Below are 13,561 nucleotides of genomic sequence, written 5' to 3' on the forward strand. Positions count from 1 at the left end.
CTATAAGACGTGAGAGAGTAAATATTTTAGGCTTTACAAATCAACAGACAAAGCCAAGTATATTATATAAGTATTTAAATAGTGAGAAAGATAAATCTCCATGAATTTTTCATTGAAACTCAAAGCTTTAGTTATATATACAGAAATTTAAATTTCCTATGTGTCATAAGGTATTTATATACTACATTATTTTAGCCACTTAAAAATACATAAACCGGGGATAGCACTTTGGCATAGTGAGTAAAGCCGCCACCTGCAGTGCCAGCATCCCATATGGGCACCGGTTCAAGTCCCAGCTGCCCCACTTCCGATCCAGCTCTCTGCTATGGCCTGGGAAAGCAGTAGAACATGGCTCAAGTCCGTAGGCCCCTGCACCCATATGGGAGACCCAGAAGAAGCTTCTGGCTCCTGGCTTCGGATCAGCACAGCTCCAGCCATTGTGGCCAACTGGGGAGTGAACCAGCAGATGGAAGACCTCTCTCTGTAACTGACTTTCAAATAAATAAATAAATCTTTGGAAAAAAAAATAAAAATCATTGTTAGCTTAAGGGTCATTTTTGCCAACCACTGATTTAGAGAATGGATAACACAGTAAACAAAGCACTAATGGCATGGACTAGCATGGGGCAGTGAAACCAAACAGAAGCAGAGTTTTGAGAAACTGAGGAGGTAGTCTTGAGAAGATCTGATAATTCATTAAATAAGGAGAATAAGAGAATATGATGTTATAACAAATAATGATGCCTTTAATTAAATCAGAACTGTCAGAGAAGAAGCAAATTAGAGTCCACAGAAATTGTAGGAAGCCTAAGTAATCAAGAGTTTATTTGAAGCACAATATATTTAAGATTCCACAGCAATTAAAAGAAAGGTCAGGGATCATCATACAGATTTTATTTTATGGCATGAAAATGAATAAGGACCACGGAAACAACATAACAGGAGGGCCAACTCTTCAAGGAATTTCAAAATGTGAAGGTCAAGACAGAGAGTAGCTGAAATTTTCCAAATTCTTCTATATCCTGAATTTTCACAATTTCTTTCAAATAAATTTTTCTTTTACATGAACATTAAAGAAGTTTCTCTTATTATTTAAAAAAAAAGCTGGATGCCCATTATAAATCATTTAAAATTTATCAACTATTCAGAACTTACCATTTAAAGTTATCTCAAATGCACCTGTTGACATACACTGGTTCTCAATCATGTTGCTCAAGAAGAAAACCATCATACATGCATAGACCTAAAAGAAAATACAATTAAGCACAATAGGCAAAGTCAAAACACCATCACAGCTTAAGACATAGTAATCTTTTTAATGTATAATCTCATTCTTTACTTGGTAATTCTATTTTTTAATTCACCTTAAAGCTTCATACCAACTATCACTGCTATTCCATATGTTCAGATAATACATTCAGAGCAAGAAAAACACAGTATTAATTCATAGCTATAAATATGCTGAAGAACTTACAGTACTTCCACAAATTTGTGGAAAATACAATTAAAAGCTAAGTTTAATTTGGTACAAAAAATTATTTTCTAATTTATTTTAAAGAGAGATGGAGACAAAGACAGAGACACACGGACAGATTGAGGAAGATCTCCTATCTACTGGTTTCTTCCCTAAATCTCTACAAATGCCAAGGCTGGGCCAGGCCAAAGCCAAGAGCCTGGAAGTCAATCTGGGTCTCCTTTTTGGGTGACATGGACTCACCCACCTGGGCTATCACCTCCTATTCCCTTCCCGAGTATGCATCAGCAGGAAGATGAAAATAGGAGCAGAAGCAGGGATTTGAACCCAGGAATTCCAATATGAGATGCAGGCATCTCAAGCATCATCTTAACCAACACATCAAATGTTCACTCCCGGGGCAAAAAATTTTGAAATCCATGCATATCAGGGGTCCTCAAAATGAACATGGAAAATGAGAAATACGAAAAAAACTATACATGGATTTCAAATGTTTTTGCACCAAACCAAACATCTTTTAATTCCATTTTTCCACAAGCTTTTTGAAGTTCCCTCATATAGGATATTCATATTTTATATAATTTATACATATTACTCCCCAGAGATCTCATAATATCATAACAGCTTTAATAAGTTAAACAAGAATATCAGTATAAGCAGAGTTGCTGTTACCACTTTTATAATTTAATATATGAATTCACAAGAGACTACTGATGCAATAATCAGCAACTCCATGTATTCAATACAACCTGTTTATGTTTCAAACACATCACTTTAAATCAAACAAAGAAGCAGTAAAGGAGCACTGACATATTAAAATTCACTCATTCACCTTTTAAAGGCAAATCTTTACTCTCCCTAAAGGGACTAGAAGCCCCTTGTTGGACAAAAGTTGTAACTTAACAAAATCACTGGACTAAAAATAGGATATAGTGAGAATGTCAATTCACGACAAACTGTTTCAGAAAAATAACTCATGTCTCTAGAGCAGATGAGAAACAGTATTTCCTCCTGTCCCATTTGAACTGGACAGAGTTGTTTCATAAGGGTTTCTAGTTTTTGGAAACCCAAGTCTACTTTCATGGGAATAATACACAGCAACTGTCTTGAAAGCTGCAGCTTTAAAATACATTCTTATACATAGATCAGCAGCACCTAAGTCTACACATAGTAGTAAAATGCACAAAAGATAATTTGGAATCAATAAATACAGCATAAAACATTATCCATAAGTACTCAACTTCCAACTCTTAATCCTCTGCAAATCAACATTTTGTTAATAAGAGTAGAGACACACTTCAACTAGAGATAGTACCTCAGCACTTCTTCATGTTAAGTCTTGTCTGTTATTGGAAACAGGTGGTTCCATAAGAAAAAAAAATACAACTATGTAAGAGTCTGCTAAAGGCATTCAATCTAAAACTAAGACAAGACCAGACAACTCTAAAAGAGAACACTTCATAGAGGGAAGCCAAAGCGATCCCACCCAAGACATATAAAAATAACTGCTATTTCAGACAGAATGGTACACCCTCCAGAAAAAAAAAAAATTTTAAGCAAAATGGATGAAAATACAGGTGATCTAGAAAGAATGTATGTTGCAGCAAGATCCTGGAAAGGGAATAAAAGCACAAGATTCTTCAGCATATTCATTGCTGTTCTTTCAGGCAGTATGCCCAACAGAGTGCCAAGAACAGAAAAATTAAGACAAATATTTAAGAGAAAGAAGAATTTTGAAAGAACAAGTTAATGTAAAATCCCCTTTTAGTTGTGAACTAACCTATTAATGCCCCCAATAGTATAAAAAGCCCACATTATATCCATACTGTGTTTTACAGAATATGATCTGAGTGGTTCTATAATCAAAATCAAATAATTAATTACTTTGCACCCAGGTTCTGCTAAAGTAATACCTCTTATGCCACCAAAATAATCATTCTTAATATGTAAATATGAAAACTGAGGTTAAGGGAGATTAAGTGACCTCCCCAAAGATAACATGCATTTAACAAGTCAATCAGTAACAAATACTCAATTAAAAGAAAAAAAATCAATAAAATATTTTCACTAACAACCTAAAAACCTACAGTTGCCAAAGTTATTAAGTTACATACCTTATTTTCCTGGCCCCATTGCCAGATACTAGGAGCTTGCATGCCAAAGAAAGCAAAAGGATCTTTGCCAACAATTATTAAGCCTATTAATACTAGCTTGAAGACTGACAGGAAAGATGCTATGTGTCTGTCAAAACAAAGAAATAAATTCAGCAGAAGCCATAATTTCTCATCTACTTTAAAATTTAATAATTCAAGTACATATGTATAGACAATTTCTAGACACTAAACCTACGTTACTAATTACAGAAAAGATAGCTAAGGCTTACTACAGTTTTTTAAAAAAATATTTAATACTCTGGTTCTCTTCAGGTTGTATAAATCTTTCCCACCTTAAAAAAGCTTAATCTTTTAAATCAATCAAAAAATGAACTTATAAAATTCCTCAGAATTGGTCTTTTAAAACACTAACTTAAGACAGCACAGAATTTAATATCACGGCTTTTCTAGAAAACTTTAGAGGAGTTATTGAGCTATTTCCATAAAAACTAAGTAGGAAGATACATCCTTAGAATGGCTGCCATCTCTGAAATGACCCTATTGCTTCTTAAAGAAAAAGCTATGTATATTTGGATCAAATAAACTTGCTATTTATAAATCTGCATTCTCTGTATATTATCATAACCAAGTAAGAAATTAAAGTAACTAATGAAAACTAAAAGTTTATAAAATCAAAAAAACTGTTTTCTTTTTAAGTTACTTAAGTTTACTTACCTATATATTGGTTGAGGGAGGTAATTCTCTCCTTCAATTCGGATGTCTGGGTACCGCTGGCTAATAACCCGCATGTACTCCTCAAACACCCGCCTATACCCTCAGGAAACACTGCAAAAAAATACATGTATTTCCATTAAGTGGCTTAGAATACATATAGTTTTACTTTATAGTTAGATAAGAAAAAATTAATCTTGGTAATAATTTTTAAGATCCATTACAAATTATTAATAAGGGAAGTTGGATGATGGGTACATGGAGGTTTTGTGTTTTTTTTTTTATTTTTGTTTTTATAAATTTTATAGATTTAAGTTACTTCCTACTCAAATAAATCCTGCTATTAAAACATTAAACTTTATGTATTTGGGTTATTTTGGCAACAGCAATTACCTACCACCTATCTTGAGTTCTCACAGTGATTTAACCTTTTTTTTTTTTCCCAAGCAATGGCTTGTACCAACAATGAAATGAAGACAATTCTTATTTGTTTAAAATTGAGACTTTTAAATTTGGAACACAAAAGCATGAGATATGAATTTTTTTTATTCCCACTCTGCCCCTAACTGGGCAAATTTATTTGCTCAATCACAAAAGGAAAAGGAACTTAGACTAAACTCTTAGATTGCTTCTACCTTTAAAATCTGTGCCAAAAAACACAGACTGGCAAGGTAATTTTTAGCACTATAACAGAAAATCCTTTTAATTATTCTGGAAATTAAGTCTACAGCATCTAATCTTCTCCATTAAAGTCTCTTAACAATCCACCTTCAGAGGCACGAGGGAGTATATATACAGAAAATATGCAGTGGCACTACAGTACCAACAGAATAGCTTACAAACTCAAATACGACTGTTATGCACTGATTTAAGGAACACATTTCATGAGTTGGTGATGGTATCACCTGGTATAGAAGAAGCCAGGTCAGTTATTATATTCTACTAGAGTAAAACCTGAAGGGCCAGCATTGTTAATCAAAGAAAAAACTAATCACTACCAACCCAAGGGAACAGCATGGAGTTTATGGGGTAAAATAGTTCAAATACTAGATTTCAATTTACAAAAACACATTTTAGAGGATAAATTCACCAGTTTTTTCTTGTACTATTTAACTTTTTAAATTTAAAACTTTCTATTTATTTATTTGAAAGTCAGAGTTATAGAGGGAGAGAGAGAGACAGAGATCTTCCATCTGCTGGCTCACTCCCCAGATGGCTGCAATGGCTAGGGCAGGGTCAGGCCAAAGCCAGGAGCCTGAAACTCCATCCAGGTCTCCCACGTGGGTAGCCAGGGCCTAAGCATTTAGGCCATGTTCTGCTGGTTTCCCAGGCAAGGAACTGGACTGCAAGCACAGATTGGAACCAGCATTTACATACGATGCAGCCTTGCAGGTGGTGGCTTAACTCACTGAGCCAGGACATCAGCCCCTTATTCACCTCTCTGACAATTGTGCCTTGATGTCTAAATCTATGTGGTTCTTCTGATCCCAAAAAGTCTTAAGTCTCACACCTTTGTGTGAAACTCCAAATAGAAAAGGATATACTGTTCAGCTCCAAAAGAATTTTAAACTGTACTTACTTTTTAAAAAGTGAATCAGTTTACAAGACTACGCAACATATTAGACATGTTTATTTATTGTGCTCCTCCTTTCACATGCTTCAGACTTGTGAAGAAAAACCAAGGAACTGGGGCCAGCACCGTAGTGCAGTAGGTTGATCCTCCACCTGTGGCGCCGGCATCCCATATGGGCGCAGGTTCTAGTCCTGGCTGCTCCTCTTCCAATCCAGCTCTATGCTGTGGCCTGGGAAGGTAGTGGAAGATGGCCTGGGTCCTTGGGCTCCTGCACCCGTGTGGGAGACCAGGAGGAAGCTCCTGGCTCCTGGCTTCGGATCGGCGCAGCTCCGGCCGTTGCGGCCATTTGGGGAATGAGCCAGCGGAGGGAAGATCTTTCTTTCTGTCTCTCCCTTTCACTGTAACTCTATCTCTCAAATAAATAAATAAAATCTTTATAAAAAAAAAAAAAAAGAAAAAGAAAAATCAAGGAACTTTTTTCCCTATGCAATTATTGCCCCCAAAACAAAATTTCTGTTTTAAGAGTAGCAATCACTATTGCAGATGGATGTCTTCCAAAATAAAACATGGGGCGAGTGTTTACTACAGCAGTTAAAACGCCACTTCAGATACCACATTAGAGGGCTACTCTGCTTCTGATCCAGCTGCCCACTAACAAACACCTTGAGAGGCAACAAATACTGGCTCAAGTATTTGGGTCCCTCCACCCATGTGAAAAATCTGGACTAAGTTCCAGTGTCCTAGCCCAGCCCTGACTGCTGTAAGCATTTGGGGGAATGAACCAGGGGATAGAAGATTTCTCTTAGTCTGTCTTGCAAATAAAATGAAAATAATTTTTAAAAAAAAATTTTAAATGAAACATATCTACTATTTATCTAGAAAGGAAAATGTTAAAAGCACATGTAAAGAATTAGTAATCATTCCACATCTACCACATTACCCTAGTTCTTTCAAATTATTCTGTCTTACCAGGTCAAGTCAAAGTACCAGTCTGAGTCCACCTCCAACAACAAATATGTGAACATGCTGAAAACGCTAAGCAGTTACCTATTCCTTCTGCCGACCAAAGGTTCTTAAAAAGTAAACCTAACTCCTGTCCCCTCCTCTTCCTCTCTATTTAATTTTTTACTTGAAAGGCCATGACAAAGATCTACATCTACAGGGCTGAGCAAGGCTGAAGCCAGGAGCCTAAAACTAAATCTAGTTCACTCATGTGAACGGCAGGGACCCAAGTACTTAAGCCATCACCTGCTGCCTCTCTGGGTGCACATTATCAAGAAGCTGGAAATAAGAGCAGAGTCATGACTTAAACCTGGGTACTCTGATATGGGATGTGGGCATCCCAAGGGGCATCTTAACTGCTACACTAAAGATATGTCCTGTAAGTATACCTAATCTTGAAAAACAATCAGGGACTGGTGGGTGAGGCTGCCACCTGCGGCGCAGGTATCCCATTATGGGTGCCGGTTCGAGTCCCAGCTGCTCCACTTTCCGATCCCGTTCTCTTCTATGGCCTGGGAGAGCAGTAGAAGATGGCCCAAGTCCTCGGGCCCCTGCACCCATGTGGGAAGCCTGGAGGAGGCTCCTGGCTCCTGGCTTTGGATCGGCACAGCTCCAAGCCGTTACTGTCATCTGGTGAGTGAACCAACAGGTGGAAAACCTCTCTCCCCCTGCCTCTCTTTCTCTCTGGTGTGTAACTCTGACTTTCAAATAAATAAATAAATCTTTATTTAAATATATCTTTTCTTTTTCTTTTTTTCGACAGGCAGAGTGGACAGTGAGAGAGAGAGAGAGACAGAGAGAAAGGTCTTCCTTTACCGTTGGTTCACCCTCCAATGGCCGCTGTGGCCGGTGCACCGCATTGATCCGATGGCAGAAGCCAGGTGCATCTCCAGGTCTCCCATGTGGGTGCAGGGCCCAAGGACTTGGGCCATCCTCCACTGCACTCCCTGGCCACAGCAGAGAGCTAGCCTGGAAGAGGGGCAACCGGGACAGAATCCGGCACCCCGACCGGGACTAGAACCCAGTGTGCCGGTGCCGCAGGCGAAGGATTAGCCTATTGAGCCGCGGCGCCAGCCTAAATATATCTTTTCTATATGGAGTCAACCACTACAACTGCTTGGCTTAATGTATTTTTCACACAGTACTCTTCCAAAGGGAGAGCTTGCTTACATATTAAATGATCCAGATATAATAACTAGAAAGGAAATTAAAGAAATACAGAAAAACCTCATCTATGCTATTTCTAACAGATCCTGTGCTTTTAGAGTTCATCACATGTCCAGTTTCCTAATTCACAGTGCCAACCATCCCACTGTTCCCTTCTCCACATCTAATTGTAGTCAAATGCCTGCTTGTGTATCAAACCTGAGCCTACCAAATTCTCACATCATGAACGAATATCTTGCGTTTACTGCAAGGAAATAAAAAAAAAAAAAAAAACCTCACTCTCCCTTTTTACTCACAATGACCCACTCACACACAGGAGACCCAACTTCTTCCTATAGCTAATGTTCCAGAAAGGCGAATCTGTCACAGGAAAGCCCCAAGTGCCCTCTCTAGAATGAAGAATTGGGATTTTAAAAACTGTTAAATGACAGTTAACACCAAAGCTGATAGGAGAGTCATATTCTTTCAACAGGACTAAGTGGAGATAAATCAAACTTCAGAGAAAGAGAAAAATGAAGCACACTTGACTGAGAAAAGTACAAATGTGAATCAGAGAAGAATGAATGAATTCTTGGGAGCGGTATTTGGTGCAGTGGTTGGGATACAACTTGAGACCCCCAATCGCATATAAGAGTGCCTGGGTTCAAGTCCTGGCTGTTTCTGATTCCAGATTCCTGCTAACATGCACCCCATAGAGGTAATGGTGATGGTCAAAGAACTCGATCCCCTGCCACCCACATAGGGCACTCAGATTGAGTTCTGGGCTCCCAGTTTCAACGTGGCCCAGCCCTGGCTGTTATTGGCATTTGGCGGTGAACCAGTGGATGGAAAACTGCTCTCTGTCTCTCCACTTTTCAAGTAAGTAAAAATAGATAAATAAAATTAAAAATAAAAATCAGGCTTTTCAGTTCCCTACTTCAGGCCATCTCTGCTTCTGGGTTTCAAAACCACCCTTTTAGAAATCTTTAAATGCATTTCTAAATGCTTTGTTTATACCAGTTCAAAAGAGTTTCTGCTACTTGCATCCCAATAATGTTTCCCCCACTTCCCACCAAGAAAATTAAGAAGCTATTGTATGAACACTGGTTTCTAATTACACACAGCACTGATCAAGCTCCAGCAGAATACTGACATTACTTTTTTTATATAATCTTCATTTCTCCTTGGTCTATTTGGTAGCGGAAGTACTAACAGACATTTGTCTGATTAATCACCTGCTCTAAGTATTTTAAGCATGAAATCTGAACAAGATATTCTCTACACCGTACCAGAAATAAGAATAAACTAACGGGATAAATGCTTCTTAGAAGTAAGTTTCAGAGAGTAGGCATTTGGCCTAAAGGTTAAGATGACCACAACCCACAGTTGAGTGCTTGAGTTCCATTTCCAATTCTGGCTGCAAACTCCAGCTCCCCGCTAATGCAGATCCTGAGAGGTAGAGACGATGGTTCAAGTAACTGAGTTCCTGAGACCCATGTGGGAGCCCTGGATGAGTTCCCTGCACCTGGCTTTGGCCCCAGGGCCTAGTCCCAGTCACTGTGTGGGCTTCTGAATGGGAGCTGTCTGTCTCTCTGCCTCAAAAGTAAATAATTATTTTTTTAAAGTTGTAAACAAGAGTGCTCAAACACTCTGGAAGAATTTTAAAGATGTAGACCTTAATTTGCTCAGTTTTTCAAAAAGTTGCAAAAGCAGGAGCTGGTGTTGTGGCACAGCAGATAAAGTCACTACCTGCAGTGCCGATATTCCATATGGATGCCAGTTCAAGTCCCAGCTGCTATACTTCCGATCCAGCTCCCTGCTAATGCACCTGGAAAAGCAGCAGAAGATTGTCCAGGTCCTTGGGCCTCTGCACCCATGTGGGAGACCTGGAAGAAGCTACTGGCTCCTAGCTTTGGTCTGGCCCACCTCCAGCCATGCTGGCCATCTGGGGAGCGAACCAGCAGATCGAAGACTGTCTCTCTGCCTCTGCCACTCTGTAACTCTGCCTTTCAAATAAATAAATACATCTTTAAAAAAAAAAAAAGTTGCAAAAACAACTAAAGAGGTGGCATCTTATCAGATTAAGGAGCTGTGTTATATGAAATCAGGTGATTTCATCTTCCAGCTGCCTCACTCTTGGAACACTGCAATGCCCTCCATCGTAAAAACACACAAAATGAGCCTACAGTGGCTCCTGAGAGGTTGAGAGTCCTGGTTTCTTACTGACTTTATTCAAACGTTCACCTAATATCAGTCTACAACCAGTGGATAAAAAGACAAGATTAACAAGGCCAGTGCTGTGGTGTAGAAGATTAAGCCTCCGATTGAGGTATTGGCTCAATGGGTGCTGGTTTGAGTCCCAGCTGCTCCACTTCCAACCCAGCTCCCTGCTGATGCACATGGAAAAGAAGTGGGGGATGACCCACTTGGGCCCCTTCATTCACATGGGAGACCAGAAGAAGCTCCTGATTCCTGGCTTTGGCTTGGCCCTGCCCTAGCTGTTGCAGTCATTTGGGGAGTGAACCAGCGGATGGAAGACCTCTCTTTCTATCTCTGCATTTCCAATAAATACATGTATCCTATTTTTTTTTTTTTTTGAAAGGAGACAGGCAGAGAGGGAGAATTCTTTTGTCCACTGGCTCACTCTCTAAATGGCCACAATGGCCAAAGCTGAGCTGATCCAAAACCAGGAGCCAGGATCTTCTTCTGGGCCTCCCACACAGAGACAAACATACAGGGAAAGATTTTTCATCTGCTGGTTCACTCCCTAATGCCCACAAAAGCCAGGCCTGGACCAAGCCAAAGCCAGGAGCCAGGAACTAAATTCAGATCTCTCATGTAGGCAGCAGGAACCCAACAACCTAAGTCATCACCTGGTGCTTCCCAAAGTGTGCATTAAGCAGGAAGCTGGATTGGAAGCAGAGCCCAGACCCAAACCCAAGCACTACAATATGCAATATAGTAGTCCCAAGTGGTGTCTTAACCACTATGCAGTTCTTGCCCCTAGAGTCACAAACATTCCTAATGAGAAAGAAATAGTAAAGTTTCTTTAAAACGTTACCTCAGGGGAAAGTGTTGTAGCATAGCAGGTTAAGCTGCCACGTGGGACACCCGCCTCCCATACTGGAATGCCTAGGACTGAGTCCAGCCTCCACTTCCGATCCAGCTTCCCTGCTAATGCACCTGAGAGACAGATGTTGGATGGACCAAGTACTTGGGTTTTTGAACCCACAGGGTAAAACTTGGATGGAGTTTCTGGTGTGTGGCTTCAGCCAAATTCTGGCTATTGTAGGAATCTGAGGAGCAAACCATTGAATGAAGACCTCTGTCACTCTGTCGGTCAAATAAATCTTTAAGAAAAAACTACTTCAAAAACAAATGATTTTTTGTGTTTAGAACATATTTTTAAAAGATACGCATCAGAAAGGCACATAATCACGAAGTGAGTTGACTAAAAGAATAAAAGGGGCTGCATTTGTCACAGTGGGATTTGCTCACATCCCAAAGGACCCATGTGGCATTCGCTCACATCCCAGGTCAGAATGGCTGGACTCAAGTCCCAGCTCCACACCCAATTCCAACCTCTTGCTAATGCTCACCCTAGAAGGCTTTATGATAGCTCAAGTACTTTATGATAGCTCAAGTACTTAGGTCTCTGCCAAACATGGACTGAATTCCAAGTTCCCAGGCATTTGGGGAGTGAACCAGTAGATGAGAGATCTGTCTCTTTCTGCCTCTCAAATAAGTAAAATAAAATTTGAAAGTTAATGGAGAATGTAACAACAAGTGGCTTTTTAAACTATTAGCATAAAAAAAAGACAAACATGCTTACTATTTACAATCTTTGTCTTCTGACTTAAATAGAGAAAAAAATTCCATGGAAATGTACTGACTATCTATGTCCTAGAATAAGCTACTCTGCTAGCTAGCTATACTCTTATTTAACCCTCAGGACAATCCTCTGAAGTCTTCTTATCCCCACTTTATAAATGACCAGACTCATAACAACAGTTAACTTCCTTGTGATTAACAGGTGAATTAGAACCCAAATTATGTGAAGCCACTCAAATTCTGAGACTCTAAACCCCAATTCTAAGGCCAGCACTGTGGCACAGCAGGTAAAGCTACCACCTGCAAGGAGAGCATCCTATATGGAAACCGGTTCAATCCAGGCTGCACTACTTCCGATCCAGCTTCCTGCCAATGTGTCTGGGAAGGCAACAGGAGATAGCCCAAGTACTTGGGCCCTTGCACCCACTTGGGAGACTCAGAAGAAACTGCTAGCTCCTCACTTTGGATCGGCCCAAGTCCAGCCATTGTGATCATTTAGAGATTGAACCAGCAGATGAAAGATATATCTCTCTTTCTCACTCTCCCTAACTGCACCTTTCAAGTAAATAAATAAATAAATCTTAAAAAAAATTTAAGCCCAATTCTCCTCAAGGGAAGGAAAATGCCTTCAGATCAGGACAAAAGTAAAAAAAAAAAAAAAAGAAGAAGAAGAAGAAGAAAGAAAAGAAATCTGTAGTATGACTTGTGATGCAATAGGTATGGTGTAGCCACTATATGTGGAGTCAGGAATCAGGTCTCTCACTGAGCAAGACAAAGGTCTAGTCTATTAAAGTCAACAATGTGGCAAAGGTTAATTTTGTCACAGCATGCATTCTTGAACAATCAGTACTGATACTTGAAATAATCAGCTCCCACTATACTCAAGAGATAAGGCATATAAGAATGATATATATACACACACGAAGGTAGGTTATTTTCACATTAGAAAAAGGAATTCACAATCTAATTTCTGAAGCACAAATACATAGCAAATCCTGGGAAACAATCATAAGGTAACATGTAAACAAGCCCACAAAACATACAAATGACAAACATGAGGGTGAAAGTGAAAGGGCAAGTAGAGGGTAAACTGTCATTTCCCTGGTGTATCTTTCTGTCATTACAAATTCCCTATGTCATAAAATACCTATATTTTACCTTTTTAGAAAACAATCTATCCTTTCCTCCTCTCTACTAGTAGAATTGAAAATAAAACGACGGGGACAGCACTGTGGCGTAGCGGGTAAAACCACCGCCTGCTGTGCCAGCATCCCATATAGGCACCGGTTCAAGTCTTGGTTGTTCCACTTCCGATCCAGCTCTCTGCTATGGCCTGGGAAAGCAGTAGAAGATGGCCCAAGTCCTTGGGCCCCTGCACCCACGTGGGAGACCCAGAAGAAGCTCCTGGCTTCAGATCGGCGCAGCTCCGGCCGTTGCGGCCATCTGGGGAGTGAACCAGAGGATGAAAGACTTCTCTCTCTCTTTAACTCTGACTTTCAAATAAATAAATCTTTAAAAAATAAATAAAAATAAATAAATCTTTAAAAAAAGAAAACCTATTAAGCAGAAACAGAAAATGTTATTTTCTGATTACAGTGGAACAAGATAGAAATTTTAAAACACCCAACCTACTCTATGATCTTCCAGAACATTAACCAACTCAACTGTCAAAATTTAGAATGTGGGGCCCACGCTGTGGCATAGAGGTAA

At 39.6% G+C, this 13,561-nt stretch overlaps 1 protein-coding gene across 1 annotated transcript in view; it reads right to left on the minus strand.

Moving 5' to 3' along the window:
- The window catches only part of SELENOT (selenoprotein T), a 33,441-nt gene that overhangs the window by 9,241 nt on the left and 10,639 nt on the right, over positions 1-13,561 (minus strand). Inside the window, exons 2-4 of the mRNA NM_001199819.1 lie at positions 4,303-4,413; positions 3,589-3,715; positions 1,156-1,243 (exon numbers count right to left, since the gene is read on the minus strand). Coding sequence (NP_001186748.1) covers positions 1,156-1,243; positions 3,589-3,715; positions 4,303-4,413 — 326 coding nt within the window. The remainder of the gene's footprint in view (positions 1-1,155; positions 1,244-3,588; positions 3,716-4,302; positions 4,414-13,561) is intronic.

Source organism: Oryctolagus cuniculus, chromosome 4 (assembly GCF_964237555.1).
Source record: "Oryctolagus cuniculus chromosome 4, mOryCun1.1, whole genome shotgun sequence".
Taxonomy (NCBI): domain Eukaryota; kingdom Metazoa; phylum Chordata; class Mammalia; order Lagomorpha; family Leporidae; genus Oryctolagus; species Oryctolagus cuniculus.